The sequence below is a fragment of the Indicator indicator genome, chromosome 11, assembly GCF_027791375.1.
Source record: "Indicator indicator isolate 239-I01 chromosome 11, UM_Iind_1.1, whole genome shotgun sequence".
In the NCBI taxonomy this organism is placed as follows: domain Eukaryota; kingdom Metazoa; phylum Chordata; class Aves; order Piciformes; family Indicatoridae; genus Indicator; species Indicator indicator.
The window spans coordinates 28160774-28174839 of NC_072020.1; the positions used below are offsets into that span (position 1 = coordinate 28160774).

The 14066-nt window shown below is 40.7% G+C and overlaps 1 protein-coding gene across 1 annotated transcript in view; it reads right to left on the bottom strand.

The window, feature by feature from the left end:
• JAZF1 (JAZF zinc finger 1) overlaps nucleotides 1-14066 on the bottom strand; it is a 182788-nt gene that overhangs the window by 6363 nt on the left and 162359 nt on the right. The window contains exon 4 of the mRNA XM_054385026.1: nucleotides 1807-1976. Coding sequence (XP_054241001.1) covers nucleotides 1807-1976 — 170 coding nt within the window. The remainder of the gene's footprint in view (nucleotides 1-1806; nucleotides 1977-14066) is intronic.

Below are 14066 nucleotides of genomic sequence, written 5' to 3' on the forward strand. Positions count from 1 at the left end.
GGTGTACAAGATACCCCTTAGACAGTCCTCATGCATTTGAGAGGAAGGTAGTGAGATAGCAGAAGCCAGCAGAAACAGCTTGCTTATTTGGGCAATAAAAAGACAGAGGGCTGGCAGTCAAACAGAGAACAGACAGGATATAGCAAATTACAGGGTTCTCCTTCTAGCCTTTGCCCATTAAGGGAATGTTTTCTGCAATGCATAGATGCCCTGTGGGCACAGTGACTTCTAACAATCACCATGGCTTGTTTGCTTCCTGAGCTAGGGATTTAGGTTTTATACTACACCCCTCATCTGGCACAGCTTCTACCACATGCAAAAAAAAAAAAAAAAAAAGTATCAATCTTGAATGATGGGGGATTTCTGCAAATTCTTGCAGAGTCTGAAAATATCTTTCCCTTTGCCCTGGAGATGGTGTTCAGTTTTCCCTGTAACTGAAGTGAATAACCATTACATAGTTAAGGCTAATTTCTGCACACCAAACCAAAACAAAGACAAAAAAAAAAAGGACTTGTATGTCACTAAGAGCACACTGCTTTCTTGCTGAAGTATTAACTGGTCTGCACAGGAATCTCACTCTTAGGATTTGCTGCCACAGGATCTGCCCCCATCCAGCACAGCTGCACTGCCACTGAAACCTGTGTCCGTGCACTGTATGGTTTCCTGTACAGGTTATTCGTTCCTGTCACAACCATTTTATCTCGACTGGTACTGGTCTTCCTATATTTTTCTTTCATTTTTCTGTTCTTGTTTTAAGTTCCCAGTTTTTGATTATTTAAAGAAGAAGCCATAAAATGAGGCTAGTATAAAAATCAGCCTAAACACCACTGTTTTTAATAGGGTATAGACAAATGGCTGGATTTTCCAATACTTCCTGCACAGAAAATGATTTACGGGAAGCATGCCAACGTGCTCTATCTGTTCCCAAAAGTCAGTGTCTGGAATACCATACTGAAGGCCAAGCTGTTCAGTACAACTTCATCTGTCTCCCTCCTGCTTCACATGAAGCTATAGCTTCTGTCTGTAAGGGCTGCTGCTCCTGTCCTCACAACACCAAGGTGTGCTCTGTGCCAGCCAGCTCAAGGTTCAAAGTTCAAGATATTTCACCCCCACTGTCAGGCAAAATTTCTCATAATGGAGAATAATTTTAAAAAGGATAGTAGGTAGAGGTGGGATTGCTTTCCAGCATGTGATGCAGGGGATGCAAGTCCTGCACTCAGAGCCAGACACACTAACTGCTGTGCAAACAAGTCACAGAGACTGGGACCCAGGACAGAATGATACCAGAATTTCTCAGAGGCCTTCCTGAGGTGACCTCTGACTTGCTACTATCACCTGTGCCAGGAAAAGGACCCTGGGCAGAGTCTTACCAAAGAAGAGGCAGTATCTCTAGCAGAAAGAATTAATTCTGGCACTAATGGGAAGGTTTGGTTTTTTTTTTCATGTCTCTGAAAGAGACTTGAGAGATTATTTTGCTGGCAGTGCCTCCTGAATCATGCAGTTAATTTGTCTAAATAACATAAAATTTGCTAAAAAGCGTGAAACAAAGGACTCACTATACGGAATCCCTCTTAACAGACAGTGATGCAAAAGGCCACATCCATTGTAAAACCAGGAACTTGGTTGTGCTTGAGAGGAAATCAGTGAATAAAATATGTACACTGCTAAAATACTACAAAAATAAACAGTGGGGGTTTTTTTTGTCTACTAAATGTCTATTATATGAAATAAGGTACAAGTTATTTTAAAGGCTTCCCCCCACCATTACACCAGCAGAAAATAATCTAAGTCTGCACTACTGCTTACCTTATATCGTTTTTTACATCCAGGAACAGGACAGGCAAAAGGTTTCTCATCCCCTCCATTCATGCACATTGAACTAAGGATAGCTTCAGAGCTGATAGCACTTTCTGTAGTCCAGGACTCATCACTGTCTGATTCTTCATAATCTACTTCCTCCTCATCATATTCACTACCTAAGGAAAGCAGGGTAGTGAGATAAAATAAGAATGAATAAAAGCACAGCAAGATAACATATTTTGTATTTATTACATCGGTTAATATGACTTGTAATTTCCCCACTCCTGTCTTTGCTGGAAGACAGTTAGGTTTATAAAATAAAAACTTATTTTTTACAGTTATTTATTCCTTCATAAAGACACCAGTGGTTCTTGTTCTAATAACCAGACAGGCATTATTAATATATATATATCTTCATAAACAGTTAACTGCATTGCACAGAAAGTTCAAAGGACTGATTTTTAGAATGCAGTTTCATTACTCCTCAAACACCAGGATCTTTCCATTTTTCCCAGTGCCCAAACAGAAAAAGTGGCTTCCCCCCTGCCCCTGCAATTAAAGCTTATTTTAAAGCTTTTATTTATGCAATACAATGCTGAAGAGTGTAATTCTGCAGATCATAAACAGTGTAAAACAATATGTTGACAAGTCCTAATGCATTTACTAGCCCTTTGGAATTAATAGGAATTATAACACAACATTAATAAGAATTATATTGTAGCAATTATAGTTGTGAAATCCATTCCCTCAGGTGTGGGCATAAATTGCATTGTGTGGCTGCCCCGAACAGGCTGCATTATGTTCCAGATATGCTATGGCAGCCAGTTGAGCAGCTGGTGCTGAGTTTATTTATTATTTTTTAATTGCAGTAACTATTAATGAAATCCTCTGAAGAAGTTAAATGTGAAACAAGAGAAACTAGGAAAGCAGAATTCCAACTATAAAAATACAGTAGAAAAAAAAAAATAAAATAAGCAGGGGAGGGAAGAGCCCCAGCTGATTAAAAAGAAAATACATGCACAGAGGGAGAGAGAGGGAAAGCCGAGGCAAACTTCTGCGGTGTCAGCAGGAGGTGGTGCTGTGTTTCCCCTCCCCTTTATTCTTTCCCTTTCCCAGCTCTGGTAAATTTTAGCCTTTCTGCTGAAAGCCGATTTGGCTCGGAGTGCTGGAGTAGCTGCCGCCGCTGCAGCCAGCGCTGTGACAGCCGCAGGGCTCTGTTTGTTTCCCTCCCATGCCCTCTCACGGCACGCCGCCGAGTAGCTCCGCACGCCGAGAAGAAAACGCAGACAGATGCCTCACAGAACCATCCTAGCTTCACAGAGAAAAACCCCGTGTTGCAATGTGCAGGGAGGCCTTGGGTTTGGCGTTTCTTGCTTCTAGTGAAGCTAAAAACACACTTATCGTCTCAGATTGTCGCCTTCAGATTTGCCCTGTCCTAGCGCTCTCACTCCAGCTCCGCACCTCTCCTCCACCGAGTCAAACGCACGTCAGCTGGTAGCTGCGAGTATTCAGGGCTCCCGAACTTTAATCAGACGTTGCAAGCTCGCTTACAGATGTCAGGCTATCTGCATTTCTTTCCTGTGGTTTTCATCCACACAGGGTGGTGCGCAGATGAGGGAAGATGGATGGATTCCCACCGTCAACAACTGTCGACATGAGTGCATGCACACATACGCTGCAGCCCATCTGGAAAGCTCTGCCCTGCTTACTGTGACTCCTTACCCCACACTGAATCAGTGAAAGCCAAAGAAAGCATTATTGACCTCTGAAAGTATTTCTGACCTCTAGGAACAGTTAACCTAAAATGAAGTTAAGAATTATAGTTTAATTAACTAATAAAAAAATGAAGGCAAAACCACAACTCTGCCTCAACGATTTCCTGCCCTTGATTGTATCTTGATGGAAAAAATTCCTCAAGCTGTTCCTTCCAAACTTTTCAGCTCAGTGGGGTTTTCTAAGCAAATGCAACAGAAAACCCTGTTGTAAATACATTAATTCACTCCTAGGATGAGAAAACAACAGTTCTAAACACTGATACCAACTAGTTCTGCCATTATAACCCCTACCTTGTAAGAACAAGCGATTTCTTTCCAAACAGGATTTTGTCTTCCCAAAGAAAACATCATTTGAGACTCTAAGGCATCTACTAAGCATATCGCTGCTGGTAGTGATAACAAAGACCATGCTTTTACACAACAACAGTCAGTGCTCTATAAACCTTAATATGCAATGTGGTATATGAGGGAAAAGATATACAGAACAGTGGGAAGAAGTAGGAATCGTTGCAATTATGAATTTCCTGAGTTTTTCCTGTATTTTCAGGGCATCCTTTTCATTTTTATAGTAACCTTGTACAGTAGACTCATTTCTGTAATAACTTTTGCCCATGCTCTCACTTGTACGTAGACTCAAGGAAGGAGCCAAGAGAAATCAAAATGCATGCAAAAGCATCTGAGAGGTCAGATCATCCTTACAGATTTCTTTTAATTAGATTAACTGAATGAAAATGCAAGACTTTGTCTAGTCCTGTGAAAAGGGTTGCTTGAACAGCACAAGCAAATGTTTTTGAAAATAAACTTCTCACCATGGATTTTACTATTACGATGAGGTTTTTTCAAGTATGAATGACCACACAAATATATTCATTCTTCTTGCACAAACCAGTAATACTAACAGTGCCAAGCACCTGAGCAGCACATCACTCCACACAAAGCTGGAACTGCAGTTACAGATCTGTCCTACTGAACTCAATTGCTGGTACTGTCTTTAAAAGTAAAAGAAGGTAAATTAAAAACACAAAATGTATTTAAGAAGGTCCTGGTTTAACGAAAATGCAAAAAAACCTCAGCATCTTGGAAAAAACCCCTCATTAGCAATACAAATTTATCCTTTAAATAATTATGTTGTTTCAGTTACCATAGAAAAACAAGACTGCTTCAGTCAGGCTTTTAACTGATTCCACCTCAGAATTTAATTTCCTCAGTTGTCAGTGTCTAAGAGTTGCAACCCATGTGGTGCCTCACTGATTGCATGCAACACATCAGAGGAGAGGAGAGGAGAAGAGGAAAAACAAAAAGCACAACGCAGAGGTTGGTGCTGCCGTAATTAAACAGCCCCTAGATGAGGTATTTTAATTAAGTACTGTAAGGCTGAGGACGGTGGCTTTGCAAAACTGTTCCCACGCCAGGCAGGAGTCTGTGTCAGGTGTACAAACTGCAGCCTGAGCCGTGGGCTGCTGCTGGCTCCCCAGGCAGCTTGCCAGGGTACCAGCGGTGCACTGCAGGGGAAGGACACAGCACTGCACTTAGAGCGAGGTCTAACTTGGCTTCTTTTTCTTTTTAACTTGGTTGGTGTTTCACAATGATAGTTGTAAATATTTACTTTTTAAAGGCAAAATAAAAAATTAAGCACCTTTGCATCTAACCTATGGCCTGTTCCAGAGATGAACAACTGCATGACTTGGACAAGCCTTTGCAATAACTCTTAAAAGAGCTCCAAGACAGCTGGCTCACTGATCTCCACTTGGACATTGCCATGCACATGGAAAACAGGATGCTGTGCTGGGGCACACTGCCCTTCTGGGGGACTGAACAAACAGTCGTTCCCGTAGCACACGTGCTAATGGCCTTACCATTTCTCATTGTGCTTGGAAGGCAGAATGATCACTCTCCCTATCAGTACTCAAAGGAAAAATACAGGAATTGTGTTTCAGAAGCCTCAATATCAAAAATCTCCAAAACTCAACAACACCCACTTCTCTAAGATGAAGTGTCTCATTATCTGTAGGGGAAAGGCTGACAGAGAAGCACATGTTTTCAGAAAAGCAGTGTATAAACATACATTACTATTACTGTAACTAAATACTAGTTCTACAATAGCAAGACAACTGTCTTCTCCACCTCCTTCCCCTGGCAATGCTCTTTCTGAGGCTCCTTGCTTTTTAACATATCCATTTTCATCATCTGGCTTTCATTCAGGGACCCTGCATAGTTCTACCTCAGCCTAACCTAAGCCCACTGCTTTATTATCCAAATGACTCAGTAACATCTCTGTAATATTTCCCCCACCCTCGCATGCAATATTCCCTCAGTCTTGGCCCATGAAGCCATTTCCCCTCTCCTCGCTCCACTGGCCCTGCCAAAAGGCTCACTTCATCTATGTTGCCCCCAGCAGATTAAAAAAATGAAACAAAAATAAAGCAAGGAAAGAATGCTAGGTTGGTGGGGTGTTTTATTGGAATTTTCCATGCTGAGACAATGGCAATGCTCCTCAAAGAGGAGGGGTACTCCACTGGTAGAGATGGACTCGAGGTGGGCAGCACTACGCACAGCTGGCATAGGGTGTCCTATCAGAGCCAGGTGCTACATTAAATTACTGGTTATGAAAAGACAGAAAACACACAGGGTCACTAAATATCCTAGAACATTATTTCTCCTTTAATTTTTATGCTATGTTTAAGCACAACCTGTCACAAATGAGAAGGCTGTCTGCAGCCCAGAAGTTTATTTGCCAAAGTAAACACATACACAAAAAGGGATTATGGTTACTACCTGCGTGATAAGAAATCTTTGTAGTGTGATGAAGAGCAAAGTTGCACCATGAAGCCTTGCTCTACCTCTTCTTCCAGTCAGTTTTGTTATCAAAACCAGCAAGAAGATGACTTAATCCTACAGGAAAGATTCAACCTCTTGAATGCCCACCTACTACTTTTCTTTTTCTTGCAGATGAAGTCAGTAATTTAAACAGCTCAGAAACATTTTGCAGAGTTAATCATTTGACATTCTGTAACAGACAACGTCCCACAAATACTGCTGAAAATGTGGAGCCTCACCTTTTATGTTTCTGTGTTTCATTTGGTATTCGTACCACTGCAGCCAAGATAAACTTTACTTTTGTGTGAGTTAATTCATTGCACCATGAGATTTGCAGAGGATTTTTCCTCAGCTTCGAATGAATCTTGGTTTTAAGCAGGTGCACATCATTTGTAGTTATGTCACTTTTTAAAGCTAGAAACTACTGTGCCTTGAAATACTAAAAAAGACAAAGCTAATGAAAACCAGCATAAGCTGTGTGTGCCATTACAAAGAACACAATCTATCTCAGCTTCTGATCAGGAACATTACTGGTTCTTCCTTTCTCCTCCCATAAAGAAAAACAAACCCAAAACACTCTTGCCAATTATTTTTGTGACCAGAAAGCATGCATTTAAGCATACGGTGAATAACTACAAGAAATTAGCTTCCTGCAGTAGGAATCAACATTGCTAGTGTCACTGAAAGTTCATGGTAATTCTAATGATCTCTCATAAAAATTCAGCTTCACACATTGTCCTGTGCAGGACTCGCAGTTTGTACTTCATAGAAACAGTTTTATGAGAGCACTTCTTAGGTTAAGAAGTTTGCATTCCTGTATACTGGGACAGCTTCCTTGATCAAACCAAACCAAATCAAACCAAACCAAACAGTAGTATTATTATGTGAATTTTGACCCAATGCTAAAGCACACTTATGGATTTGTCAGACTTCTTCCCTCTGTGCCCATGGATGCACACAGCCTCCTTCATGCTCACCAGCAGGGAGAACGTTCCCACAGCTGATACTCATTGTTGATCTAAAGGACATATTGAGTCACTGCAAATGAAATATTCTTCCTTTATATAAAGCACAGGAAATAGATGCTAGGGGAGATCAGTTAACAAATCAGTTAAGTAACATGTGTCATGGCTGCTAAGCAAGTCTTTAGTCTGGAAGCTGCATCAGGACTTTCGGCAGTGAGCTGGTATGGGTGGCACAGTGCATTGGTTCTGCATGCTCTGGCAGCAAATTTCAGACACAGGATCATCCAAAAAAAACAAGCCACATTTTTCCCACAGGGATGGTGCAAACACATATGTAATACAACTGAAGGAAACCCAGGGTAGCTGAAGCCAAGCACTGTGCAGTGCTACAGACACTGGTATTTTAGATTGCAAATGCAATTCCAGTTAAATTTTTTCTCTCTTACCCCAGTAAACATCTATGAACCTCATTCCTGGGAGAGGAGAGACAAATCTGTTCTCAAAGCCAACTGCATGCTTGGCAGCTCTGCTGTCACTTGAGGGAGCTGCTTGAGATGGTTATGGTTTGTCAAATGGGCACTTGCCAAGGCTGGCAGAGACATCTACCCATCCTTCTGCAGGATGACAAAGGAGCCACAAAATACCAGTTACAGCTTATTATTGCCTTGGCCTTGTGCCCAGCAGGGTGGGCTGGCCCAGGGCACGTCCCCTGCAGTAGGTCCTGCAGGCCGTGCGGTCTGGGGCAGTCACTGCCCGGCTGCTCACACACGCTCGTGCCAGGAGGACATCCCTCGCCTTGTACTTCACCCAGTAATGCTGCCAGCATCCTACTCTTCCTCATGACACTAGCCAGAGCGGGATTTGGCCAGGAAAATGGCTTCTTGAGAAACCACCCTTCCATCCAGTCTTCTCCTAGGTCAGATTGAGTATCAAACACTGAATAATTAGCTGTTCAGGAACTATTACTACTCAGAAGAACTAATTTTCCACGGTCTCTGCCTGAAGCAAGGCTCAGTTAGTAAGTGCCAAAAGAATTTTAAAAAAACATACCTCATGTAATGATGTGTATATGGATTCAACTACAAAGAGCTACATGCATCATTTGAAGAGTAGCTGTCAGTGAGTAGAGTCTCCTATATCAAAGGTAGGAGCATTTAAGCAAGCAAGGATAGATTATTGTTTCTGGACATCCTCTACCCTCTCTCACAGTCACAGAAATAGTCTGAAAGGATACTTTCTATAGTTATTCTGGATGGTGGCACCTCAAACAAGAATCACCCACAAATAGTTTATGCACCCAAACCACGGATAACCTTGATGTTTTAAATGAAATGGTAGATAGGTCGATTCCAACATCTCAAGTCACCTTTAGTTTTCATTTAAATGTAAGCTCATGCTGAATTTTAAGAGACTGAAAATGTATTCAATGACAAGGTTTGAATCCACTTTGAGAAGCACACAAACACGTGAGACGCTGCAGGTAAAGCCAAGAACTGAATCTACTGTATTTTGGTATAGAAAGATTTCAACTGAGCTAGATGGGAAAACATCCTGAAACCCTGGAGGTACAGCTAAAATGATAAAGGTATAAAATAAGCATAAAGGTTTTTATTTAAAGTACTAGTAGCATGATATTAGTATTACATATTCTTATTCACTGTCAGTAAAATTGGAAACTATTTACACATGAGACCTGGTCATCATTTGGGCTGCAAGACAAACATCACTAATTATACTCAGGTTAAAAGAAAATACTCCTCCAGAGCCAGGGGGTCGGTGGAGCAATGGGGCTCTCTCTGGCCTTAGGAGCAATCATGCCATTTTCTATCTTGATATATATCTGTATCTTGGTATCAGTACATCAAACTACGTCCTTTAAAACTAAAACATAAAATCCCAATCCAGAGATCATAAATCCACCGAAAGAAGGTTGCATGCCTATATAGGTAGACATGTACAACACATTTAATGTATAAGTACATGTAAATAAAACATATGTGTAATAAGCTAAATCAGAAAAAAAAAAAAAAGCCAAACAAAAAACTCCACTTCCAATTACTTGCAAACCAGTAACTAATCACAAAAACATGCATGTAAAGAACTGATGCTGGAAAACCCAGTCAACTGATACCAGGGCATGTGTTTTGTAGAACAGGACTTTCTGAGCAGGCTGCAGAGGTGCTAAAGCAAATTGTTACAATGTCACTGCACAATGTGCTGTTGAGCTTTTATGGTCGCACTGCGCCAATAGTCTCGGGAAGTTATTTTGCATTCTTATATAAACTTTTTTTCCTCCCCCCCCAATGCTGTTTTCCACAAAAAAGGGCTTTCAATAACGTACAATCTTCTGTTTATACACAGTACAGGAAAAACACGATAAACCCAAGAACACAATCTCTACTTTAAACATATTTGAAAACTGGATTTCTACAACTTCATGTAAACAAGAATAAGCTGTTAAATGCTCACCAAAAAAAGAGCATAACCTTCCTGTAATTAAATGGCAGTGTTTTACATGGCACTTTATTTTTTTTTTTAATCATGAAAATAAATAAAGCAAATAAATAAATCAACCTAGCAGACCCCTCCCAACTCAAGGCTTAACCTGCAAATTAATGTAACAGTAATAAAAGCTCTGCCAGCTGGAATCCTTTCTTTTCCTGGCTTTGGCACAAGCAGCAAGAGCAGGTATACATTTGAAGAAAAACATGTTAGTTTTTAGGTCCCACCTTTAGTCATGGGATGTTAATTGAACTCTGGCAAATGTTTAAAGATATTCTCCAAATGTTCAAGAAAGAATTAAAACCAGTTGGGGCTGAGAAAAAGAAACAAGCTATCCTTCCTCCCCCTTCCTCTCCCCCCACACATCTGTTACAAACTTATACTCCAAAAACCACAGTGAAGAACAGTCATAATTAATGTTATTTTGGTTTTTCAGTTTCAAGGTCTGCATTCTGAGGTTAGAAATAGAAAAATACAAGTTCAGGGCACTATTACTGTACTTAAGGACTCTCCTGATGCATATAACAAAAAGGTAGGTTTTCTTTTCCTCCTTCTTCACAAAAAAAAAAATTATAGAAAGGGTATCAGGAAACAGTTTCATGTTTAAGATAAAGGATTACAATAAAAAGCACCTACATAAATGAACTACAGTTTATGAAGCTATGAAAATACATTTGAGATGTGTTTTATAACATTGGGTTAAACATGCTTTACAGCTGTACAAGAGCTACTCAGCCACCTACAACACAAGCCATAAAGCTGCTAAGGAACAGTCCTTACTCGCCCTGACTGCTGCGTGCCTTGCCTTCAGCACACAAACTCAGCAAGGATGCTCTGAGCTACCACCAGGCTGCAACAACCCAAGGTCTTGCTGTCACTGCACAGGTAGCACTCACTCCACAAGAATCCTGCTGGTTTCAGCAGGATTCAGCTACATGGCCATTTCCAAGACGCTCCTGGTCCAGACCTTAGACCCTCAGGTGTAAATGGACTGAATCATGGCAAAGGGATCCCACAGCAGGCTACCTGTAGAGGACCAGGGGGTGGTGGAGCTGCAGAGACCCAGGGCAGCTCAGCACTCTTTCAGTGTCTTTGAGCCGTGGGAGTTTCATGCTTATGAGCCCCAGGAGGGTTACAAACCCTTGACCAGCAATGAGGGAGGCAATGGCTGACTCTCCATTTCAATGCACTGAAGGACAGGAGGACTTATTCTGCACAGAAATACACTTGATGCCTCTCTCTACCTGCTTTTAAATGCTCTGACCACCCAGACTTAGGAAACTCCTTCAGTATAATTTGAAAGACAGTGGTAATGCAGTACTCAGAATTACCAGTAAGGACTGACATGGCTATTGATTACTGAGCCAGGATCAAGGCTTCTGTCATCCTGCCTACACACAAAATCTACAGGAAGGAGCTGCTAAGTTTTAAAATTGATCCTACTTCACGTTTCTAAGAAATGCACTTTTCACATCCAAAAATAAGAACATGCTCAGCAGGGAGTAACACCTTCTCTCTCTTTTTAAAAACCCCACAGATTCTGATAAAACAAACCCTGCTCTGTGCCTGGCATGCTGTCCCAAACCATTGTTTGAGGCTATCACTGTTTCAATCAGGTGTACAGAACATCTGTTGGCAGGTGTGAGTTGTTTAAGATGATCTATCACTGGGATGAAGCTGAAATGAAATACTTTTCAAGTTGTTATTTTCCATTGTTCCTTGGCTTCTGGTGTCCTTTGGCATTAGAGACAGAAGTGCTGAGAAACTGCTGTGGATGATGCTGTCTGACTATATATGGAAAAATCTTACAAGTGGGAGCCTATGATAGCCTGAACAAAGCACTAGCCTTCATCTTCAGCAAGAATTAGGGTGGTGTCTTCCACCTGCCAGGCCACAAGCACTAAAAAGATGAAAAAAGTATGTAGTTTTTGGGGGTCAGCAAATACTTCATACCCTTGAGCTTGTTTGGTAATCCATGAGAGCTGCAAATAACCCTAGAGTTTTTCCTCGAGTTCTACATCATTTTGATGATCATGTACTGGCTGACATCGACTCATAATACACCATTTCCCCTGTGAAATAAAGCTCTCTGTTTTAAGCTATTGAGTGTGAAATGGTACATTATTCCTTGCTTTTTACTACTTGTGATTTGCTTTGGCCACAGTGCAAGGAAAACTCAAACATTTGCTTAAGTTCCACCATCTTCAGCACACTGAAATACTGGCTTAAATAACTACATTTTTTTTTTCTGCTAGGCACTGTAAAAAACTCCTTGAAAACCATAACTACATACAGCACAAGTATGGCTAGAATTACTTTTTTCAGCTTTCAAGGCACTGCAATGGTACAAACAAACCATTTGTGCTTTCAGTTAATTTTCAAGGTAATTAGCAAATTACTTATAAAGCTAAATAGTTAAAAAAAAAAACCTTCTACCAATAAGGCCTTGCAGTTTAAACACACAAACATGAATGCCATCATTGTTACCCAGAACTGCTGAAGTTCTTTTTTCAGTGTCAAGCTATTCCTTCATGAAACCAGTTATGCCACAAGCTATGAAAGGCAGGCACAACATGTATTTTTTTCCCCATTTGCAGGAGTAAGGTCTATGTACAGTGGGTACACTTCTACACAAAAATCTATCACAAATTAACACAGAGATAATCTTTACTTGAAGTCTGCTGTACATTTTCTGTTCTCAACCCTGTTAAAAATGGTTTGCCAGGTCAGACTACTATGATGTTGGTTATAAAACAGTTCCTGTGCTTCAAAGTGCTTTAAATCTACAAGTCATGTTGCCATTGCTGCTTTGTAGCTCAAACCCCAAAACTAGTGATGATTTTATGAGTTGCTATAGTCTAGACAACTCAGTTACTTTTCGATGAAATTGTTCCTTGGGGAGAGTACTGTGAAAATTCCCATACAATTAATGACAGGTAGGTGCAACTAAAATACAATTCTACAGCACAGTAGCTTCACAGTTGCTGGTGCAATTTATGTCTGTAACAAACAAGAATGCTCTGAAGAGGCTGGAAAGATGAAATACAATAAACAGGAGGTTACATGTAAAGCTACCTGTAGTAGGCAAGCTCAGATAAGATGCAATGTTAATTTTTTTGTGCCTTCTCCTCTGGCAAGATTCAGTTCTAGTGGAAAGCACAAAAATCTAACAACTGAGCAATCTTCCCAGAACATATTTTTATAGCAAACTAGGCTCAATACATTTTTACTGCCAAGTTAACAAGGAAATGAGAAATTTATCAGAATTATAAGGGAAACACAGCCATAATACAGGAAAAGGAAGAAACCCAGAAAATGCAGAGGAAAGCTATGAGAAGAATTGTGATGAAGACCTCCCCACCCATCATGTATTTTCCCCTCATAGCACAGCCCTATTTCCTCCCATCAGCTATTTTTACCTGAAGCTTACTTTCCTCTATATACACTTGTGAATGGCCTTTTAAAAGGAATTTCATTTTTGTGAATGCAGTAAAGGCCTTTCTCTACTTAGGTGATTTAGTCTAGGAGGGGATTAAAAAAAGGACTAAGCAGGGGGAGGTTATCCTGATGTGTGTCCTTGTGGAAACCACTGAAAAGGTTAGTTACAGGAGAATCCCCATTATTTTGCTCCATCTCTAGAAGGTTACAGCCTTCCATCAGGGGGAATTCTGAACCTCTGAAAAAATAAGATGCTCATGGGTTGTGTTGGCTGTAAGGCAGATAGGGGCTGGGGGGATGCAGAATCCTTAAAGACTGCAGTTTTGCCTAGGACAACTTGGCCTTCCTTGTCAGAGAAATAGCCATCAAGCCTGGGACAACTGGCATATTTCTGTTAAGGTCCAGCTGAACTGCAGAGCAAGCAACCAGGTGCCTAGATTTCAGCTAGATTTCAATAAATGGCATGTAACAAAATGGTGCACAGGAGAAAAATCAAGATACTGTTTGGTAGATCAAAACCAAAATTGAAATAATTTAAATAGAAAAAGTCTCTCTTTAAACACTTGTCCTGCTTAGATTTCTTGGGCAAAATACCTCCTTTCCATTCTGCACAACTATTCCACTTCCCCTCCTAACTCTTGACACTCACAGCAACACCACACCTTAGTGCCACAGCCCCCTCTGCATCGCTGCAGGATGTTCTGATTAACACTAAATATGAGAAACTAATCCATCAGTGGAAGTTACTTTTACTTAGTGCCACTGTTTT